The 24636-nt window shown below is 25.9% G+C and overlaps 4 protein-coding genes across 5 annotated transcripts; 2 read left to right on the top strand and 2 right to left on the bottom strand.

The window, feature by feature from the left end:
- Nucleotides 1-639: 639 nt before the first annotated feature.
- LOC132920752 (ER membrane protein complex subunit 1) lies at nt 640-9169 on the bottom strand. Of its 2 annotated transcripts, XM_060983398.1 has the most exons (16): nt 8862-9169; nt 8345-8460; nt 7964-8285; nt 7604-7901; nt 6940-7141; nt 5374-5490; nt 5258-5281; nt 4898-5079; nt 4645-4818; nt 4526-4580; nt 4217-4443; nt 3964-4156; nt 1619-1816; nt 1405-1533; nt 1075-1299; nt 640-1005 (listed from the first exon to the last, which is right to left on the bottom strand). In XM_060983398.1, the coding sequence occupies exons 1-16, from the start codon at nt 8951-8953 to the stop codon at nt 845-847; spliced, it is 2715 nt and encodes a 904-aa protein (XP_060839381.1). In that variant the 5' UTR covers nt 8954-9169; the 3' UTR covers nt 640-844. The 2 variants fall into 2 exon arrangements, with proteins under 2 accessions (XP_060839381.1, XP_060839382.1); XM_060983399.1 differs by lacking the exon at nt 5258-5281 and having other exon boundaries at nt 8862-9168.
- Nucleotides 9170-10321: 1152 nt separating this feature from the next.
- Nucleotides 10322-13637, bottom strand: LOC132923450 (uncharacterized). Its single transcript, XM_060987447.1, has 5 exons — nt 13528-13637; nt 13270-13462; nt 12678-12991; nt 10910-11018; nt 10322-10372 (listed from the first exon to the last, which is right to left on the bottom strand). The coding sequence occupies exons 1-5, from the start codon at nt 13635-13637 to the stop codon at nt 10322-10324; spliced, it is 777 nt and encodes a 258-aa protein (XP_060843430.1).
- A 4374-nt stretch (nt 13638-18011) lies between these two features.
- Nucleotides 18012-20291, top strand: LOC132921234 (ADP-ribosylation factor-like protein 8B-A). The gene is made up of 4 exons (XM_060984134.1): nt 18012-18306; nt 19023-19177; nt 19243-19404; nt 19469-20291. Exons 1-4 carry the CDS (start codon nt 18184-18186, stop codon nt 19596-19598), a joined length of 570 nt encoding a protein of 189 aa, XP_060840117.1. The 5' UTR covers nt 18012-18183; the 3' UTR covers nt 19599-20291.
- Nucleotides 20292-21167: 876 nt separating this feature from the next.
- Nucleotides 21168-23776, top strand: LOC132921233 (solute carrier family 35 member E1 homolog). Its single transcript, XM_060984133.1, has 5 exons — nt 21168-21916; nt 21983-22053; nt 22114-22380; nt 22464-22706; nt 22765-23776. The coding sequence occupies exons 1-5, from the start codon at nt 21598-21600 to the stop codon at nt 22903-22905; spliced, it is 1041 nt and encodes a 346-aa protein (XP_060840116.1). The 5' UTR covers nt 21168-21597; the 3' UTR covers nt 22906-23776.
- Nucleotides 23777-24636: the final 860 nt, after the last annotated feature.

The raw sequence follows: 24636 nt of genomic DNA, 5'->3' as shown, positions 1-24636 counted from the left end.
ACAATCACTATACTTTACAGAATATTTGCAATTGGAATTTATTTTATTAATAAAGAATTATTATTATTACTAAGAAAAAAAATATTATCTACACAAATTTTATAAAATCAGTGGTCAAACCAAAATACAAAATATAAATCCCTGGCAATAGTTTAAAACATCTAAAGATAGATTCATGATAAATCAACTAAGAGCCGACAATAACCAAACCATAATACATAATACAGACATCTCATACAAAACAAACTACTTAATACTTATATAATGCACTTTATGATGAGTGGTACTGATGGTAAAACATAAAATTATGGAATGCAATTCCAATGAACAAGGTAGAAAATAGAATAATGTACTGGAGAACCAAAAAATGTCATTTCATTTTTCTAGAATACCAAAATAGAGAAATAAATAGTTATAAGTTTCTTTTTTATTATTATACTAAAATTGTTTGTATAATTAAATAAAATGTCATAAGAAAAGCTATATAATAAGCCGTTGAATCTTATAAGTATTAATTAATTAAACAAATAAAGTATGGTTTTTTGAAACATCATAAACACATTCAATAAAATAAGAAAGAATATCCATAGAAAAATATTTTTTGGAGAATATAAGTCACACAATCAATATACACATCAATAATTTTTTTGAAATCCACGATTTGATTTATTATAATTGAACATTAATGTTATACAATAAATTAAGTTCTTACAGAAAAAAAAAACAAATATAAAAACAAAAACCCTTAATATTACAAAAAAATTTAATTTATCTTTATGATGTTATCAAGATTTATGATTTAATTAACCATTAAAACATTAAGTGATTATATTTTTGTATTGATTCATTTCCATGCTTGTTTTAATGCTTTTTGTGAAGCAAGGTTTTTTGTCACATACGCACTTACTAAAAGAATTGTGGTAACAATAATTATTACTAAATAATCAAAATCTTCTTTCAGTACATCAAACGTTTTTGAAGGTGCAACTCTTGTATAAAAGAGATCTAAAAAATAAATTGTAAATATTAAAACAATATGCATAAATTATCTAAAAACAATAACAATATAATTACCTAATCCATAAACAAAAACTAAGCATGTAGACTCTAGACTGCTAGGTGTAGTGTAAATGCCATCAACTCTCATAAGACTTTTGTTATAATTGATCATAGATTCAGATGGCATTGGAAGTTCGGGGATATATGGTATTGCTCCTTCTTCTTTAGGTTCACCTAATGGTCTACGAGGGTCTAAAAATGCCCACGGAACTTCTAATAAATGACCAGTAGTAGTAGCCACTGAAAATGTAATTATTGTTATTGATTACAGTATAGGCTAAAGCTAAACTATAGATACTAAAATCTATATTTAATAGCAAAAATGAAAGCAATATTATAACTCACTTAATATATGTTTGCTTGTAATTCCTTTCTCAGTGATGGTTGGTTTCATGGATTGTAAAAATCCAGGAAGTATGTAAGCTTGCTTTTCTACAATTGGAGGGATTAAACTACCTCCGACAGAAGAAAAATCTAAAATATACACATAATATTGAATATAACAGTTTAACAAACTATAGTTTAATTATAAAATCAAAAAGTATTTTATGAATGATACCTGTAGAATTTGAAAGTTGATTTCCATCATAAAGCTCATAAGATGCTATTTCAGTTCGTCTAGTTTTGTCATTGTAATAAGAACATAACAACCAGTTTTCAGAATGAACTAAATGTATAGGATGAGAAGCTCGTTTATGAACAACTGAGTAAATAATTATACCACTGACTGCATCCAACAAATGCAACGTTAAAACACCTAAAAGCAACTAAGTTAAAGACAATATACATTTTACAAATTTAACGGTACTTTCCTGTTATAAGAGACTATGGCTATTATCGCGACTACTTTTGTTATATAAAACTACCGCAGTTGTTTGTGAAACATCACAATCCTGTTATTTAACACGTTGACTGCCACATGGCCGCCGGCGGTCATCTGTAATTCTCAAATTTTATGCATTTTGTGACCGCCGGCGCCCATAGTTCATCATTACTACTACGCCATATGACCGCCGGCGACCATAAATGCATTTGGTTTTATATTATTAACTTTTCTATGGCGCTACAATAATGCACTAAAATAAGGACCGTGGTGTAGCGGGAATTATTAAAATTTTTTTTTGATATAATACGTTTTTTTTCAATTTTTTTTCTATTTTTTCAAATATTTGGGTATACAAATTTAGAATACATTGAAAAATATTCTTGGCGTAAAACAAATACTAATTGAATGACTGCCGGCAGCCATGTGGCAGTCAACGTGTTAAGACTACCTTATTTTTATTTAATATTTATATATGTATAATACACCCGCATATTTAATTCTTTGATATTTTTTTAATCAGTAGGTATTGTTGGAATGGCTATTTTCAAATTAACTGTTACTGAATAAACTGTTATTCCCTATTTAATATTTAATAATATTGCATTTAAGTGAGTAGACATAGTACGATCAGGAACCTGGACCAAAAAACATTCCTTAGATTCCCGATATAGTCCTCCAAAAATCCATTGTTGAGGAAGTGTTCTGCCTGCATTATTTTTGCGCTTGGAAAATAAGCTTTCGTCTATTTCAACAATTTTACCGCGTCCTCCAATATTTCCTTGGTTTCTGGCCTTAATACTAAGAACACAAACTTCCCGCAAATAGTCATTCCAGTTTATTACAGTATTTTTGTTTATTTTAAAATTTCATTTGTACCATTTTATAGAAGTTGACTCTTCAGTCCAAGCAAAAATAAATCAAATAACAGTAACAAATAGAAGACGACTATGTCCAAACCAAGTGTTATTTCGGAAACTTACATTTTTTTGGCAACTTTTAATGTTACACTTCCAAAATATCAGTTTTCCAAAGTATAATTTTGCGCCATGACCATTTTTAAAGGTTTTTTGGGTGTGTGAAATTCCATGTTCCTGAAGAAGCTTTATTGCTTCCTCTACACTTTGAGGTAAAGACCACATATTCATATTAAAATTAATTAAACGGCAAACACAAACCTAACCACAACTTTCACTAGACTAAACTAATGCAAAATGACTGCAAAACAGTCTACTTTCAGTCACCCGAGAAAAATCAGATTACAAAAATTAATAATATAGGTATAAATATAATATATATATACAAGGTGATTTTTTAGCATACTCACAAACGGATTAGTGGACAAACATTTTGCGGGGTAACCCCGTAACACTCCACTCCGCTTATCTGAACTTTAAATACGTATAACTCATAAACTACTCGCACAAAATTCAATTTTTATGTATCAAAATACTCGAAAAATATTCTGCTTTGGAATAAGAAATTAAAACTAGGTTGTCATTCAAAAAAATAAAAACTTAAAAAACTATAAGGATAAAAAAATATAATTTTTTAATAAAAACGTTGTTTTTTAACAACTTGAAACTGTGTAAAAATCAGAATTTGAATATATGCATAATTTAAGAATAAAAATGGGGTAAGCATGCTTAAAAAATCACCTTGTATACTGGGCGATTAAAAATTTAAGCTACAGCCATTATATAGTGTCTATTAAAAAATAAGAGGTTCAATTTAAATTTCTAAAGTTAACCCCTCAAAACCCCTATAAAATATTTAAAAAAATTATAAAATGTACAAATCATTTTAGATGTTTCTAAATCAAAAAACTTTTGTATCATAAATTGTTCACTATTTTGAATATCGATGTGTTAAAATGGCTGTAACATACATTTGGAATCACCCTGTATATATATAATAATAATATAATAGATAATATAACAATTGTGAATTGCTACACTAGAATGCAGCGCGTGGATATCGTTCAACTAATTGTGGTAGTCGCAATAACGGAGGTAGTCTTGGGTGGTAGTCTCAAAAATAGCCGTAGTCTCGTATAACAGGAAAGTACTAATTTAACATACTTTTGTGTGTTGTATCAGGAGCCAATGTCAAAATAGCCACCATGTTGGGATTAATATATTTGTATAAAACACTTCTATCACTCAAAACTCTACCCTGAGAATGTACATGTTCCATAGCATCTCGTGAGCCAATCGCTATAATTTGAGTAGGTTTGTTAAATTGTGTTTTCCAAACTTCTTTAGCAGAAAATTCCTAAAAATAAATGTATACAAATAATTTTAATTTTCTAAAAGTATTACTAAAATATCTAACCTTTCCTGAAATTGGTACATCAACAGTAAATCCTTGCAATAAGCCATTTGTAGGATTAGCAATATATATGTAAATAGGAGGGGGTTTTGAAGATAATGGTATATCAGCAGGATAAAGATGTGGAGAATTGGAGCTGTCAAACAATATAAGAGTACGGACAGATTCAATATTCAAAACTGGAAGAGGAACAGCTTGTATAACTTTATATGGAAGTAGTGTAACACCATCTAAATTAATCAAAAATAAGTAATAACAATTAATATAATTATAATTTTAGTGAAAACCGAATGGGATATTTAAATTACATACTTTTGGATTCACCATTAATGGGGTTAAATGTAAACAAAACAGTATTCTCCGAGTCCTAAAATAATAACAAAATTTAAAATTATTTTATGTATAATAAGAATATAATAACAAACGATTACTTCGTTTTTCAACAATAATGTACACATTGGTGAATATGATAAATGCTTTGAATTTCTTTGTAAATGCATAGGAGCTGATGGCAATCCATTAACCTTGTTTTCATAAAATGTTCCAACGCCACACAACAGGACAGACCAAAGTATTTCACCATTTAAATTATCAATACCAAATATCTAATGCATTAGAAAAAAAATAATCGTTCAGTAATTATAATTTATAATTATATACTTAACTATTTCATAGTTTAATTACCTTTCCTGCACTAGTAACAGCCACAATAATTTTATGTAAGCCAAACTGATCCCGGACTAGATTACTTTTGGTTCCAGTTGTTTCAGATGGCGATTCTATGATTCCAAGAACAGTTTCAAATAGAGTGCGTAATTGTTGTAACTGACTGAACAAGCGACGAACAAACATACTGAAAGCGCCAGCTACATAAAAATATATAATAATTAACATTTTTTTCCCCAAAAAATAAATGTATTTATACAAAAAAATATAAAAAAAATATCAAAAACTAAAAGAAAAAAAAACAATTATATTTGAACACAAAAATTCAAACTTTTACAACACTACAAATAAACCTTTATATCACTCATCATCACTCACTTGATACACTGTGATCCAAAAATGCTTGAGCACAAACATTTATAAATATTTAAACATAACTTGTATATTAATTTTCATCATGACTTTGTATTATATAAAGAGTATAAAATACTTACATTCTTTGTTTCCAAATTCCTTTTCAATTGCTGCTTCAATATCAGAAACTGGTAAATCCACCAGCTCTACATTTATAATATTAGTCAAAGATTCTTCTCTATGCCATTTTATTGAACCTAATTAATGCAAATGTTTTGTATTATTATATATTTTGTTTAAATTATTTTATAATTAAATAAAATGTATTTTAGATTCTGACGAAGCGATGAATGTATTAGTTTTACAATTATGTGTGGTTCTTTTTATATCTGTAAACACAATTAACAGTCCATAAAATGTTACACTTTCACTTTGAGGATGGTTTTGAATAGCAAATTGGATCTAGTTTATACTTTAAAGAAGTCAAAATTAAAAATTTCTAGTACTTTTTTTATAATATGGAAAATCAATCAAAAATTAAGGAAAAACGGTTATTTTTACACAAATCTAATATTATTATTAATAATTGTTTTGTAACCATGCTTCATGGTTACCAAAATGTAGACAATATTTGCTCAGAATGATTTTTATTCATTTACAATAGGTTATTATTGAACTTAAATTTAACAAAATCCATTATAGTGATTAACCTAATAATCTGCTAAACTTGATATCTAATACACAAGGCAAAACAGAGTAGTACCCACTTATTCATTGGTAATTAATTTCATCAATGTTTAAGTCAGAAATTTATGTCTACATAGTTTAAATTAAGACATATGTAGAATATAATAAAAACCTCTCCTCCATATTTTATTTATTGTGATAACAATATTAAAATTAAGATATAATTACCTATTATAACATAACAATTATAAAGAATAATAAGTTGTATTTCTTTAGACTTTTAAGAAAGTTATAAATATTGTTGTATTTAATTCTTTTCGATTTTTAGTTATTTGTAAACTTTCTTAAAAATAAAAATGTTAATTACAGATGGTGTAATTATTCTTTATAATACCTCTTATTTCAACAGTTATCATTATGAATGAAATATGGGGGTTTTAATTAAATTATACATAAAAAGATGAAAAAAATATTTATAAATGTACCTTAAAAATAAATATAATTTAGTAGATAATAGGGTTGGAATAGCTCATACAAACAAACCAGGAAATAAATTTTAACCGGCTCCTCTCATTATTAACATTTTACAATCCCCAAATAGCAGCCTACTACAGCCCCCATAAGCTCATTTTCATTGCGGCCTACCGGGAGATATGCTGGTATCCCAGTCCCACAAGCAGATAACCAGTCTAGAAAATTATTAGCCAATAATTTATTTTTGGTTAAAATTAAACTGATTTTATTTTTTTTTTCAACCTGCAAAAAATTGAAAAAAAATGGTAAATATACAACAGTCTTGTTTTCAAGACAAAGAAGAATTTAATTTTAACTAAAAAAATTAACTATTGTCTTTAGTGTCCTTGACCAACTCATTATTATTTACTTATATTTATCAAAGTTAACATAAAAATTAATACCTGGTTTTAGATTAGTAGTTTGATAAATTATAATATATAAATGTACATGAAACATAATTATGTTATAGGTATTACATAATAATTATAAGACTATTGAATTACCTGGCATTTTAAGAAGCATCAATGATTGATCTTGTGTTGAAACTAAAGCAACACAGTTAACAGTATTTGCTTTACTACGACCACAAAATGCAGAAGATATTCTTGGATTAGAAATTTTTAAAGTACTCTTAGACTCTTTTGATGACAAACTTTCAATAACAGTAGAATCCTCCAATATTGATCCTTCTGTTATAATGGTATCCTAAAAAAATATTAACAATAGTATTACATTTTTTTTTTAAATATATTTGACTATTATGTACAAAGAAACTTAGAAATAAATATTTAACTTCACATGTATTTTAAACTTCTATTAATTACACAATAATTAATAAATATAAAACTTAAAATAATAAAACAAAATAGTTATATTGTGATTAGTCTTTAAAACTAATATTGGAACAGGTTGTAAAATATAATCCTTATTTTTTAACACATTGTGATAATTTCAGTCCAGCACTAATCAGACACTGATAAAAATAACACAACAAATACATTCTTTTGTCATCTTATTTAGGTAAAAGTATAATTAATATAAATAAATAAAATTATTATTAATCAATTTATATTGAATACTAAAAAATATACATAACTTGGTTGTTAATTATATAAATATATAATGTTATATATCTATAACAAATTCTATAATTTAAGTAGTACATACTTGCATAGGTGAAGAAATTTGTAATAAAATATGTCTGTCAGCCATATATGTATATATAAATGATGATGATCTTTTTGTTAAAGATCGTATTTGAATTGTATTCTCTTTGATATAAATTAATTTTTCTACATTTTTGTTTATAATAATAAATGCAGGTATTGGGCTTCCAGGGATAGCCTCAATTTTATCTCCGATTATATCAAGACTTAGACGATCATTATTAGATTTTATTAATGATCCAATATTTAATTTTCCAGCTACATCAAGACAAGCTAGACTCCCAGAGGATAATGCACATCTAAAAATATTTAAAATATAATTGTAAATATAAAACACATACACATAAATATATTACAGTACCGATCAGAACCACTAAACCAATGTGCTGGGAAAGTATAAGTAGCTTTTCCTTTAACACCTGTTTCTAAATGGTATGTATCAACAGCTATTAAATTGTTTGATGAATACACATTATGGAGAAGTCCGTTAAAAACAAACAAATACAGGACATTACTAGTCTCTGTACTCCATTCAAAATGTAAATATCCATCTTTGACATCCCATCCTCTCACTTTGACTATATCAACTCCGCTAACTGTAATGATTTTAGATTTGGTTGGATGTATTAGTTCAACACTACCTTCGGGGCCTTTTTCCAAAATTTGTCTCCAAATAATATCACCTAAATGCAATTAACCATATTGAGAAACATAATATACAAGTAATTTATTTATTACTTACCAGTGTCTATAGCTAATGAAGCAACAACATTTTTCTTAGTTGCAACATATAACCTTTTTGTTGTTACGTCAACATCAATTGATGAAAATTTAACTTCGCCAACATAATTTTGTTTCCTGAAGATCATAATAGTGATTTTGTTTAATTATATTAAGAAGCATTAAATAATAGAAAACTATTCAATAGTTTAAGAAGAATATTGATTGAGTATATTAATAGCTAGTATTCGTTTTATAATTTGATTTGATTAGTTTATGATTGTTGTTTGGTATGTTGAACTGGTAGAAAAAATAAATTTGGCACTTCGAACGATAAATTTAATGTTTGATAAAAACTCAATTTTTGAAGAGAATTTTAATACTGTGGTTTTTGTAGTTACATAAAAATGTATTAGTATAAACTAGTGTAAAATAAACAAGCACTGGTAAAACGAACTACATATGCATTCTTGTGTGCTTTTATCACACTGGTTTGGGCATATGAATTTGTATAGCAGTACACTATGGATAGTACTTACCAGTCAAATTTTCCAGCTTGGTCTTCGTACAACCCGTTGACAGTAAATACAAATAAAAATAATAAGACAATAAATATAAGTTTGGAAACCATGTTTTTTATTTAAAGCTTAAATTATATTATACATATTCTGATATACATAAAAAAACACACTACACAATTAATATTGTATAAACATTAGTAGTCAGAAGATTATAAATTAAAATTATTTAAATATTTTATAATAAATGATGATTATTGATTCTAGTCATTCGGTAGTAACTATAGTTAGTAATCTTCAATATTTTTTATGGCAACCGGAATACAGATTACAGACTATCGTTTATATTACAGTAAGACATAGACCACGGTCTTAGATTATACATAGACCGACCTACCCATAAAACAGTGTTCATATCAGTTTCCAGATAACTACTATCACGGATAAAAATCTTATTTTTATGTATGATGCACCGCCAAAAATATTTTATTTGAATTTTAGTAAGTACACAAAATTCTTTTCTTCGGTGGTTTTCGTGTGCTGTGCTCATGAAATACGTAAAATTAAATTAGTTGAATTTAATTTATTAAAATAAATTTTTATTATTACAAAGATAATATAATATTATTTTCAAGATTTACTCACGTTCCTTTTCTATTCATGGTTTTTTTTTTTCAGCAATCAATTTCTATTTAACTATTTTAACTCTAGTTCTTTTCTCATAATGCCATTATAATTACTTACCATAATTTATTAATTATTTCTTATTTGTAAATTGTAATAAAAACTATTCAATTAAAATTCCGTCTTTAATTTGTTATTTTCTTTAATCAATTATTTTAGATTCTGGACGAATATTTTAACAAATGTTAAAAATGAATTATGTATGAGTGTTTTAACAATATAGGTAACTAACTTTATTTCATATTTTTTTTTTCTGTGCACTAGATACGCTTTTTAATTAAAATTGTAAAATGTATTTTTAAATATCGTGGAAATGTAGTCTGGGTTTTATCATATTTGATCTGGTTTAATAAATATATTAGTAATTTTGTTAATAATCAACGGTTAAAATAATAACTGTTATATGCTAACTAGTAACTGCTTAAGCTTAATCCTTACAGCGAGAACTCAGATTCAGGTTATCTACTTAAGTCATGTCATTATAATTTATTGAGCATTTATTAGACAGATATTTGTTTTGCTGTCGAACCTAACATTTACCATAAACCATAATTGTAAATTGTAACTTTTTTAACAGTTGATCACTATTTATCTTATTACCCAGATACTTATTAAATAGTTAAAAACAATTTTAAGTTTTTCGACACTTGTTAAAAATTAAAAATATTATTAATTATTACAATAATTTATCTACTAATAACAACAGAAAATATGTATGTATTTTAATAAACATTTTAATAGATACCGAATTCAAATAATCAAATAGTTTCATACATTATTACCACTGCAAAATTGGATCATTTAATATTTTTCTTCAAAATATCAGCTAAATCTTCCATATTTAAATTCTATACAAAAAACGTTATGGTTTGTTACATTAATATTACATAAATAATTTAAAACTATATTCTTTAATTAATAAGGTTAGGTAGGCTTAGTTGTATCTTTGTAATATATCTCGGGTTATTACACAATTCACCAGTAAATCTTTAATTTTTCGTAGATTTTCATAACTGTTATTTTAAAATTAAATACAATTTTTTAAGTTAATACAATATTGAAAATTCATCTAGCTGCATAATTCGACTGTCTGCAGGAACATTTTTAAATTTTATTTTACTGGTGTATTCTTATTTTATCACTGTATATTTCATAAACAGGAGGTAATCCCACAAAATTATGATTATAATTTATTATAGTAGAGTACTCGAAAAATATCCGTTCGAATCCGTTCGGTAGTTTACAAAATTATCCCAAACATAAAAAGGCACTTAATTTTATATATACATAAAGATAATTAATAATTATAATTTTATAGCATTTATATAGTCAATACTTATTATTTATAATTAAATATATTTTTAATAAATTATTTAAATAAATACCTTTTCAGCAATTTTCAATTCATCCCAACTAATATCTTGAACTAATGAAGAGCAGAAACTTTCATAACAAGTACTTTTTAAAAGTTGCATGAGCTTTTTTGACAGAAACCTTTAACATTTTTTGAATATTTATAATTATAAACATAAGTTATAATTGAAGTTTGAAGATTGAGTATTAAGCAAACAAATATTTTTTTATTAGGTATTTTCATTATGCGGTATTATATAATTATAATTGCCGTGGGTTTTAACCATGATTGCGCGTAGTTATTTATTATGTAAATAGGTAGGTATTTGACATTATATAGTATTAATTTTTAATGTCTGTTAGCTAACTATCGTTTGATTTTTTCAAATAGATAATATTAAGCTATGCATTTTTGATACTTTTTCGGGTTTTAGCTACTATATTCTGTCTCAAATGAGATAAACCTCTGATGGCAACGCGCGGTAACAACGGGTGTGTCTAACGACTAACACTAACACGCTGTTTAGCTTGTATCTTGTCAATATTAACACGGCAAACATGTAGTGAATTCACTATACGGTATAGGAATGAGTGCTCTAAGACTATAACAGTTTCATCAAATGTGTCCTCTACTCAAAGAACCATATGGCCAACTTCAAAGGATTCCCAGTATTTAAGTCAGCTTTTAAAATATTCATTCCAATGGTTCCAAAGCCAGCCATGGTCCTTGATTGATTCTTGTAACAAATCCAGAACCAAATCGTATGCAGAAGCTACTATAACAACCAATTAACACATTTCTTACACAAAATATATTTATGTTCTCTGATACTTTTTCACATTTCATTTCTTAATTCATTAATTGCAATATTTCTAATTGTCCTTCTTCTTTAAATTCTAAATATACTTATAGCTAAAAGCATTATTTTTCCTTGATTATTTTCGTCCAGTATAAAAGGTAGATATTGTATACTTATTTGATATTTTGGTAGTCGATTTATAGTTTTTAGTTTATTGTATAAACTGTTACTGTAAACAGGGACGGATCCAGACCAAGATAACAAGGGGGGGGGGAAGATTTTTAAAGGGCACACATTAATTTTGATAAAGTATTTATTTAGGTACATACATATGTTATTTTTCCACAGTCTCGTACAGAACAAAATAAATATTTTTTAAAGTAATTGTAATAAAAAAATATATTACTATTATTTTGTTATGCCCTTGAAGTATAATTACGTAAAAAGCTAAAATCAGGAACTTCTAACTATTTTTTTTGAGAGAGAACGGGGGAGGCGAATGCCCCCCCCTGCATCCGTCACTGACTGTAAACCACGGGTGGTCAAAATGAATACGATTGCAAGCCACATAGATAAATACAATGATACCAGGAACCAAAATATTATTTATAAATACATTTTATATAATGTAATACATCATACATGTATACCAAAAAAATAAAATCCATAATAATAATAAGTAAACTTTGATTTTATAAATAAAAAAGGCGCGAGCCTTATATGAGTAAATGACTATGACGAAATCCCCAAGTTGGCCACCCCAGCTATATACTATAATTGTGAATTGTGAATTGTGATCACTGAAAAAAATCAGGTATTCTTAAAATTTATAATATTGTATATATATTTAGTATATAGTCTATATTCTATAACTAAAAAGTACCGAATTTTTGCATTGTAATAGTTTAAATTTTCGCTTTATAAATAATAAATAAATAGTATTATAATTCTAATTTTTAACTCCGGAAATCAGAAATGTTTACAAAGAAGGTAATATTACCTGATTTCTGCATTTGCATCTTCTATTGTAGCTACACAATTTTTAAGAATTAATTGTCTAGCTTTTTTTAGTCCGGTTATTCCACTTAATATTTTAATTGGATCTGCAATTACAGTAACACAATGCATCAGTCGCAACTGTGCTATTTTAACAGCCGGATTTTTGTGTTGACTACAGTTAGCTATTGAACTTATGGAATATAATGGTGGGATACTGATCACCATTTTATCAAGTGCCCAATTCGCATCAATACGGATGTTTTGATTTTTATCCGCTGTACGGTTCATAAGTCCAGTAACAATGCTATCAAATAACTAAGTACATAATCGTAACACATTTAATAGTATTCAATTTTAATTAAGTTATTATATTAAAGTAGTCAAGCTCAAGGCCGTAACCGGACCCCTGGACCCCCCTGAAAATTTTGAAAGTAGAAACATTTTAGTGGTGAATATAGTTTATTGACTATAAATTTTCAATATCTATATGTATTTAAAAAAAATGTCGGGACTCGCTAAAAAAATGTTCAATTACGGCTTTGAAAGTAATTTAGTTAAAAACTGAATAGGTATAATAGGTGTAATAAGTTTACTGGTCGATCTGTACACCGCATTGTCCTAAAAAGTTCGCCAGCTGACTGACACGCTAATCGGACATATAAAATTCGTTGACTGTTAAGAAATTGGACAATTTTTTGGTTAATCAAGTTTATATGTGGTTTTAATAATTTCTGGTGATTTCGTGCTACCTGCACCGCATCAGAAATTGCTCTAATGTGTTCTTCTCTAAAATTATTGATTTAAATACGTTTTAATTATGAAAGTTTGCAAAGTAATTTTTAAAATATTACGAATTAGTATTTTTCAAACGAGTTTGTACTGATTTGATAACTTCTTTTGGATTATCAAGTGGTGATTTTTCTGGCAATAAGTCTGTTACACAACCAATAATAGTATCCATTTCTGTTAATAATTTCCTAAAAATAGACTGGTATTTTTATTCATGCTTAAATGTATTTAAAATATACATGTTTTATACAAGTTATTGAAATCAGATGCCATTTTTGTATTTGTTTGGTTTCCGACGTGTATAAATGCCTTAGATTCCTAAACAACAATTATATATTAAATTTTTTTACTGTAAAAAAAATGAAATTCTTAATTTTAAAGTTTAAAAGTTTTAAAAAACACATTAAATTAATTTTAAAAATATGAACTATAGTCTATAATTTATTTTTCAATAAATAATAATAAATAATATTTTAAACTGTAACAATGTACATTCTGAACTTATGGACTTAAAATATTTAAAATTAAAAAGTCTAAGTTATGACTACCATAAGCTCTAAGATCTGAGAAGAAGGCTCAGCATACTCAAGTATTTCTAATGCTTCTTAAAAAGTGGCCCAATATCTTCGATTATGATTATACTAATACTAATGCACTATAGTCCCTATTCCGAACAATAGACATGTGACATGTCTTATATAAATCGTATTGTGTAAAATATTATATAATTGTATACCTACTACAAACGTATAGTTTTCATGATGTTCATTTTGATTCAGAATTGGATCTAAATAACAAATTTCTAAATATTATTATTAGGTTGGTTTTTACATAGTTTAAAAAAAATGTTGATTTAAATACTTGATAATAGTTAATTGACTATAATAAGTCTTCACCGTAAATTAATTACAATGCTGGTAAATATTAAAATTATAAAAAAAGTTTTACACGTTTTACTATTATACATGAAGGTAGTTTACTAGAATAAGTATAGTTGACGTAATATTAAATATTACAATGACACAATTCACCTCTATTGGTCATATTTCCATAATTATTATATGGTCAATACTCAATATAGTCAATAGGTAGGTACCAATGTACCATAGTATATTAGTATAATGATTGATTACTATTATTATTTATTACTATTTTTTTATTACACTACATGGTGTTAAATTTCTTAGTTACTTGTAAATTCTATATCTCCATATAATATACAAGGGTAGGTAAATCTATATACTATAATATATTAAATATTGTATCATATTATGATATATGCTACTTAAGTAGGTACCTACTTGTAACAGATGTAACTAATAGTAACTAAAATAATATGTTATTCATAATTTATAGGTAGGGTAATGGGGTTCCCAATACCCATACCCCGTTTCTCACAAGTCAATTATCTCGGATTCACACTACATATAGAAAACTTACTCGGGGTCCTCATCTCAAAGACAAATATAAAAAATTAAACAGTAGACTTTATCTACTTGGACTCCTCCTTAGGTCCAACATTTCTTTTCTAAAAAACTTCTTATTTACAAAAGCATATGGATCTATGATATCATACTCTAGATCCAAGCCAGAAAATCAAATAGGTATTCAAGCGATTTGATCTTTTCAATATATTTGTCTGCGTATCATCGCAAAAGCTCCATCGTATGTAATGAACAAACTAAACTACTCTAAATTAAAACCATCCTCTACCATCTTCTACAAACGGTTTCACGGGAAATTCTTTATAAACTCAAGCTACCTCTACTCACAAATAATTTAAATATTTTAAATACATTCCCAGATAACCTCATAAGTCATAATAAGACGTCTCAAACATAATATTGCTGCATATAGGTCTACTTAGCTTATAAGACATACTTTATCTATACTGACTATACTGTATACGATTCATATTAAATCATTGTAAAAGGTTATTCGACTGCGAATCATTCACAGATAATTTATTCATTCACCATATTTATACTTGTGGTATATTATTTAAAAAATGCAAAAAAACAGTTTTCAAAAAATGTGCTTTTGGCTGGTTTTGAAACTAGTGGCAACTACATGTCTCATATTATAATGTGTAGATTGTAATTTTTTAGTAAATGTCACTAATTTAAAAAAAAAAATGGTAAAGGTACCCTTACAAAGTAAATCTAGAACATCTTGAGATGAAGCCGTTTGTTCACAAATGACTTTTTAAAAATTATTTAATTTAAAAAAATTTCAGTTATATTAAAATATAATACATAACAAACATCGATCATAGTATTAAATTGTAAGTCACGAGTTAATATTTTAGGAATGTACCTATACATTTATCCACAAAATGGTAATTATACAACTATATGATTTACAAATTTATCGTGATTAAATGAGACTATAGTTAGAAATTTTACCATAGAATTAATTTTGTATATAATGCATGTGCGTAAACAATTATATACAAGGTGATATTTTATTAGTAAACACTCAATATCTTAAAATATTCGGAGATATATTTTTATTCATTTGAAAATGAAGTTATTATAGAACAGTATTTTTGAAAAATAAATAATTTATTCTATTTTTATGTGGAAATCATTTTTTAAGTTCTTACATTTTGAATGATAGCATACATTTATTATATTTTATCGACGTAAAATATTTTGTTAAGAATTCCAATATTTATATGCATAATGCATATATATATTATTATATTTTAGAAATCGAATTTTGATAGTGTAAGTATTTTAAGTTCTAATTATTAGAGTGGCACAGGGGAAACCCATTAAATGTTAATCCACTCATCATAACTTAAAATATTTATTAGTTTAAAATTATTAGAAATTTTAAATATTAAAATAATTCTAAGAAAATGTTCCACTTTGGAATTAGAAATTAAGAGGAATACTGTTACTGTTCAAAAACGTAAAATACTGTCAATCAAAATAATTTAAAAAAAATTGCTTTGTAATGAATTAAAATGAAAATAACTGTTTGCTTTTAAAATAATCACCCTGTGTTTAAAATGTTTATATCTTTAATGAATATTATTTTGTAAGAAATTATGAATTCGATTACATCACCATTTGAAGGAACTTTTCCTAGACCTTTACATGTAGGGCATTCAATGTCACTATGTTTTGAATCCTAGAATATTATAAAATTAAAAAATAATTGTAAATAAGTTTATATTTATTTTTTTGTAATACCATTATAAATTTTTAGTAATATTGAAGTAGTTAGTTAATAAAAAAAAAATGTAACAAAACTTTGTGTAATATCAGCTATGTTCAAATCATTAGATTACCTATTATTTGTAAACAATAAAAATAAAACTTGGTAACCAAAATATATTCTTACTAATTAAACTGTGATAATAATAGACTATTTATAAAAATAGCAAATATACAATTTACTTGGTTACGCGTAAGGACTATATTATTATAATCACGATTTAAGATATACATATATATTGTGATTTTAATATACATTGAAGTTGTATAGTTATTTAGATAACTAAATATTATTTATTATTAAAAATTTTCTACTTAATAAAATAACATTGATTATAAGTATTAGTATTTACATTTTATAATCAATAGTAATAGGTACTTACACGGCTACACAATATTATTTCCATAGTCATGTACAAATGTACAATGTACTCATGTGTATGTGTGTGGAAGCGGGGTTATATGTTTAATATGTAAAATTTGATTAATTTATAAAAAAAATCTGATAAAAATTATAATACAGTCAATAACCAATATTAAATTATTTTTAAAGGGATGACTGGAGCAATGTCTGCTAATATGTTAAATTGTTTAATAATCAATATTAAAGAGACAAACAGTAAAGACGTTTAAATCTATTTTTGTGTGATACACTATTAATAGGAAATATTTTCATAGTTGTACCAATCTAAATTTATAATCTGTACTCTGTAGATATAGGTATAGGTAGGTACAAAAATAACACATTATTATGTGTTATTTTTTTATACTTCTGTAATTGTCTTTAAGTGAAAATTTGTTATAATTGTTGTAATTTTATTTGTTTGATTTATTAATTTTTGTGTATGACAGAATGATAAACTCTGAAAAATTATCTATATTGAGTGTATTAAATGTTTTACAGTCATTAACGTATTTTTAAGTATATTACTTAATAGATTATAAATTATTGTTGATTTATTAGTTATATTACAATTTACCTGCCCAGTGCTGAATTACTACAGCTGGGCTTGTCTGCGTTTAGACGGTTCAGTATCTGGCATCAGTACCAGTAGACAGTAGTAATACTGACTAAGTGACTTACTAGACAGTCGTACAGTGTACAGAAATACAGAATACAGAACAAACTACAATTAATATGGTTACATGACAAATTAAAATTATAATTTGTCATGATAGTTTATAGCTGATGTTGATTGTTGACTTGTGATTATACATTGAGTAAATTCCAAAGATAATGTTCATCATAATTATCTGTTATCTGACAGCTGTTTGTTGAACATTGATAAGCGAGGGGCTGACTATTAAATAATATAACAATATTTGATTACTTAATGCCTTTGTACCTATTGGTTATTATTACGATTTAGTATCTACTATATTCTTAAACTATTCGTTACTTTTAGTACTTGGTTTTTATTATAAGTGTGATCTTTACATTTAACTTAGTCGTAAATATTTACAGAATAAAAGTTTAATAAAAACCGATAAAAAATGATGACCCTAATAAATCGGATCCTTGATTGGATTAAGAGTAAGTTTTGGACTGAAGAAATGGAACTCACCCTCGTTGGACTACAATGTTCAGGCAAAACTACATTTGTTCATGTAATTGCAGTAAGTAACTTTGATTTCCTTAAACTACAATTTTTTTTCCTCAACATTTTTATTAATTACCCCAGTTTATGTGGGTAATATTAAGTTGTATGTACAGCTGTTTGAATACATTTAAATCTAAAAATATTAATTAAATAGATTTTTAATGATTTATAAATAATGACGGGGCAAATTTTATGAGTGTAATCGAGATATTTTTTTTTATGTTAATCATACAAGTACATATTGAGTGTCTTATAGAGTGATTCATCATAATAAGGGAGGGGTCTATAAACATTGTTCTGTGTTTTTGTTTTATTATTAATATTTATTAAGACTATTGAGTAATCTAATTTTGTCTACCTAAATAATAATAAATATTGTATAAAAGTTGGATCAAGGTTGATTTTTATAAATTTATTGGATAAAATATTATAGTATAGTTATTATTGATATGATAATAGCAAAATTAAAAATTCTTTCAAATAATGATTAGGGTTATAAATTATCTATCTATTTAGGAACATACCTAATATATATAAACTATGTCGCTTATGAAAAATTTAAAAAATTTAAATTTGAATAACATAGTTAACCTTAGGCATATATATAATAATATGCAAAATTAACAACTGAAGTTCCCAATCAACATTTATCGTTTATATTATTATGGTTTGTTGTTATTTGTTAATTATAAAATTTTATTCAGTAATAATTAAATATAATTACATTTTTAGTCTGGACAATTTAATCAAGACATGATACCAACAGTTGGCTTCAATATGCGAAAAGTGACAAAAAATAATGTTACTATTAAAATATGGGATATAGGTGGTCAGCCACGTTTCAGATCAATGTGGGAGAGGTATTGCCGAGGAGTAAATGCTATTGTGTATGTATACATAAAATTAAAATATATAATTATTTATTTTATTCTTAATTTGTAAATATTTACAGTTATATGGTAGATGCTGCCGACACCGATAAATTAGAAGCTTCAAGAAATGAGCTTCATAATTTAATAGATAAACCACAATTAGCTGGTATACCTGTCTTAGTTTTGGGTAACAAAAGAGATTTGCCAAATGCTCTAGATGAAGTTGAACTGATTGACAGGATGTTAGTAAAATATTTGAAATTTTATTAGTATTATTAAGAAATTTTAATAATATTTTTTATTCAGGAATTTAAATGCAATTCAAGATCGAGAAATTTGTTGCTATTCAATATCTTGCAAAGAACAAGAAAACATTGATATTACTTTGCAATGGTTGATTAGCCATTCAAAATCTAATCGTCAGTCATCAACGTAAAACTATCATTGGAAAATTTCATATCTAGCACTGAGTTTGTGCTAAAAATATTGAATCTTTTCTAGATTTAATTTTTTGTTTAAGGCTGATCCACCTTTAATTTTCTTTTATCCATAATAGATAATTAATGCCATTTTTATCAATGCACTCCTGGTTATAAATTTATAATACAGCAATTAAATATAGAAGTTCTACATTTTAACATTTATATAGGAAATCATTTTTTTTGGATCAAACCTCAGTATATGTATATGTATTATACTATTTGCATTAATTGATATGGGGTTTATTACCTTTTTTTCTGTATTTATAACATATTGTATGGTTTTGTTGTGAGACGACAAATTTAAACATTTTTATGTAAGTTATAATTTTATCATTCAAAATTTATACATTTATATTATTATTTAAACTATTTTATTTATATATATTTATATATATGTATTATTCTATTAATCAGAAGTATATTGCTTCTAAGAATATTAATAATTTATTTAACTATTTTATACCTGAAGCTGACTATTGTTACATGGGTTTATTTTTTTTTGTAAATATTTAGTTGTTTAGATATTAAGTCTATTATTGTAACATAGTATTAAAATTAATTCTGTCATGCCTGATTAAAATATCTTATTCTCATACTTTCCTCCCAATCTATAGCATTCAAAAATTATATTAAACTTGAATTATTAATTGTGTCTATAATATTATTTTATTTTACCTATAATTTATAATCTGTGGACATAGGCGTGACTAGACTTCATCCGCAGTGGCAGCCTAGCTAATAAATGGCGCCACCTGAATCAAAAAATGTCCCATTCCCCCTTAAATTGCTGTGGGTTTTTTTCTGAATAAAGTTGTAAGCTACTAAATTTAAAATTCGGTTGATTGGTGCTTTCCGAAAATTGCAGGGGCGGCCAGGTACCCTAGGCTGCCACTTTAGTCACGTCAATGTCTGTGGATACAGTGTGCAGTGGTAATTGTACGTTAAATAATTTCGTTATGTAATTAGTTATTCTTAATTTTTGTATTGTTTATAAATTATCTCTAAACAGTAGTTATTTAAAAACAAAGAACTGATTTCTAACAAATAATGAATAATTAAATATGATAATGTAGCGCTTTTTATTCACTGACTTATTTGAATAAGATGTACTTAATTAATATTTTTCTAATTCATCGAATTTGATTCTCATTGGGCATTGGCATAATTGTTTTATGATCGTATTTTATTTTTTCAATCTTGCAATAAACCAATTTGTTATCCATTATAAAATTAGTTTAATATATATTTTTTTTTTTAAAAACATAATGACTATTATAACACTAATATTGTATTATTATCAAATGTAAAAATAATATTATGATTTTGTTCAATGCTTTATGCCGGGCTTATATTTTTAATGTTCGCTTAGACATATTCAGCATTTCTTTAATTATATAGAATATGTGACAAGTATTGAAGTGTATAACATGAAATCACGGACTAAGATTTATCTTGAAATTTAAATCTAGTATCTACTGGCAAGTGGCAATTACACTAATTACTAATTAGAGTAGATTCGGGATTACGTTGTCAATTTTTTTATTATTGAAAAGATTAGGCCACGGGGACGTCTAGTCGATCGTCTATTTGATTTTTTTTTCCAAGTTTTCTTGCCACATGGTCAATCATGGCTTATCACTTCATGTCCAGTCACCTATCATCTTATCTAAAATAATTCCATACCAATTCATGAATGTGAACACGAACACGAAATGTAGAAATTTAGTATTAAAGTTAGTTATAATGCAATTTATCATAAAAAATTATATAATATATCCTAAGTTCAATTTTTAACATAGTTGATAAAATTATGAATCTAAATATTTCTTGTTCAAAAATAAATAATTTATGTCTTTTTCAATAATTTATATGGGAATGTTTAAGTTTATAGTTTTAAACAATTGAAAATATGAATGTTATGAGATATACTTAAATTTAAAGGATTTAGTAATTATGGTCTTAGCATCCAAGGAAGTCATTACAGTGGCTTTGTTGTGCTGTATATGGTACATAGTAAGTTCCGGTAGCAATGTAGTCGGCAAGACACTTTTAAACCAATTCCCATATCCAATGACTGTGACCATGGTACAGCTCCTATCCATAGCTGTTTATTCAGGTCCATTTTTCAATTTGTGGGGTGTGAGACGGTTTGTAGACATAAGTTGGCCCTATTATTTCAAGTTAATAGTTCCACTTGCTCTTGGAAAGTTTGTTGGATCAGTTTTCACACATGTCAGTCTATGGAAAGTACCTGTCTCCTATACACACACAGGTAATATAATACATGCAATGGAAATATGAATTAAGTTTTTAATAATGTTTATTTTTATCATTTCAGTAAAAGCTACTATGCCACTGTTTAGTGTTGTTTTATCAAGAATAATACTAGGAGAAAAACAATGTTTAAAAGTGAGTTATTGAAAATAATATATGATATATTTAATCTACTATTTACAACTTTTGTTATAGGTCTATTTATCATTAGTACCCATAATTGCTGGAGTTGCTATCGCATCTTTCACAGAGATATCTTTTGATGTAATAGGTTTGATGAGTGCCTTGGCAGCTACATTACAACACACATTACAAAATATATTTTCTAAAAAAGTACTTCACGATACTGGTATTCACCACTTACGACTCTTACATATACTTGGTCGTCTAGCATTGATGATGTTCTTACCCGTATGGCTTTATTTTGATTTTTGGCACCTAGTAACAGTTTCAAACTTTAAAGTAATTTAATATAATAAATTATTATTTACTAATAAACAATAAATGATTACCATATTTATAAATTTTGTTAAAAATAATTTCAGATGAATAATGAATCATACAAAGTAATAGGTTTGCTGTTTACTGATGGTATACTTAGTTGGTTGCAAAATATATTAGCATTTAGTGTTATGTCAATGGTTACATCTTTAACATATGCTGTAGCCAGTTCATCAAAAAGAATTTTTGTTGTGGCTGCATCTTTATTTGTAATTGGAAATCCAGTAACTATTAATAATGTTTGTGGTATGGCATTGGCTCTGTTTGGTGTTATTGCGTACAATAAGGTATGTATTCTAAAATAACTATTTGTAAAAAAAAATGTATTTAAATTAATTATTTTAGGCAAAATATGATGCCAGACGAACAGATCAGAAACGCGTAATATTGCCAATGACATACCAACACACAAACAATTCTACACTTTGGCAAAATGGTAACATAAATTCCAGTTATATTAACGGGAATAAATCATTATTTGTATAATTTTTAAATGTGACAGCTTCCATACAGTTATAATTTTTTTTTAATTTAACCATAAGGTTGTTAATATATATGTTTTTATTTTGTTAATGTTTTAATCTATAAACTTATTGTATTATTATTTTTGGATTGTATTACTTGTTGAGTTTTCTATTAAAATAATGTTAAAGTAAGCAGTTCTTTAAAATTTTTAAATGGATAATATTGCAATATAAATGTTATGTACATAATTATTATTTTATGTTATAAAAAGTGATTTAAATTCTATTTTATAATTTTTTTTTTTATAAAACTTGTCATGTATGTATTTTAATTTAAACTTTCTAGTTTTTTTTAGTTCTACTATTAACAGTCAACACAGACTAAATACATCCATATAAAAATAAATTCCATTGTATATTATGATCTTTTAAAAGTATTATATTTAGACATTATATTTTGTAAAGACTGTTTATTTTGTTTATGTTGCACAATATCATAATATTAATTATTCTTTTTAATTCATCATAGCTTATATTAATTATAGAAATATTTTCGAAATTAAGACCAATTAAATTGAATTGTTACTTTTATACACAGACATATTTACTTTTTAATCTTTATTGAATAGTTTTTAATTTTCTATAAAACATGTAACTAATAATGTTTAGCTCTGACAGGGGATTATAAAGTATGTTGTTATCTCCAATTGAGATTATGTTATATTTTATTAAGATTATTTTTGTTAAATAAAATAGTTATTTTTATAAACATAAATTGTACTTAATAGTTTATGATTTATCTAATCTAATGATAGCTTAAAATGTTGTAGGTACTATTATTTTTTATAAATGTAAAAATATTATAATTTGATTAAATTATTTAATACATTTTACATTCAATAGTGCAAATGTAATACCTATTACCTTAAATATTGGTCATATAATTGTGCCATAATAGTTTATAAAATAAATTAATAATTAGAGCATAAGAATATTATATTCTTAATAATATTATCTTCTCATAAAATTCATAAATCATGAAAGTTTCTTCCATATCATTATATTAATATTGAGTATACACTATACATGTAACATGTTATAATAAATCTAGAAACTGTTAAATGGACTAAGTGGGCAAACAACTAAGACTTCAATTGTTAATAGTGGTGTATGTAGTATGTATTTGTAATATTCACCACTTAATTAAACGAGATTAAAAAGGATAAACACATGAGATAAGACATATGTGTAAAAAATTTTAAATATACAAATCACATATTATAATTTATAATGCCCATAAACGATAATTGACTATTGCATAAGTATTAGCAGTAACTAGCTAAAATATCTACAAATTACAATGTCATTGAATATCCAATAATGTCTCTGATATTACATTAATAAATATATATTTTTACATCATGTAACAGCAGGAAAGGAACGTAACTGTGTTTCAGTAATTGATTGGAAATTACTAATTGCAATTTGCAACCGAACTATAAAGTCATCTAGTAAGTACTCTAGTCCACAGACATAAAGAATATAATGTATAATTTATATAATTAGGTATCTATATTATATCTACATTCTAAATGTAGAGTCCAACTACGATGAACAATGAACTATCGAACTATGGTTTATGACCATTAATGAAAACGTTATCATGAACTATGATAAAAAACCTGATCAAAATTAACTGTTGTGGATAGTTGTATAATTTTTTTTGGTTTAGGAAAAAGTGCTTGATGCCCGC

Source organism: Rhopalosiphum padi, chromosome 2 (assembly GCF_020882245.1).
Source record: "Rhopalosiphum padi isolate XX-2018 chromosome 2, ASM2088224v1, whole genome shotgun sequence".
Classification (NCBI taxonomy): domain Eukaryota; kingdom Metazoa; phylum Arthropoda; class Insecta; order Hemiptera; family Aphididae; genus Rhopalosiphum; species Rhopalosiphum padi.
This window is presented reverse-complemented; position numbering and strand designations above follow the sequence as displayed.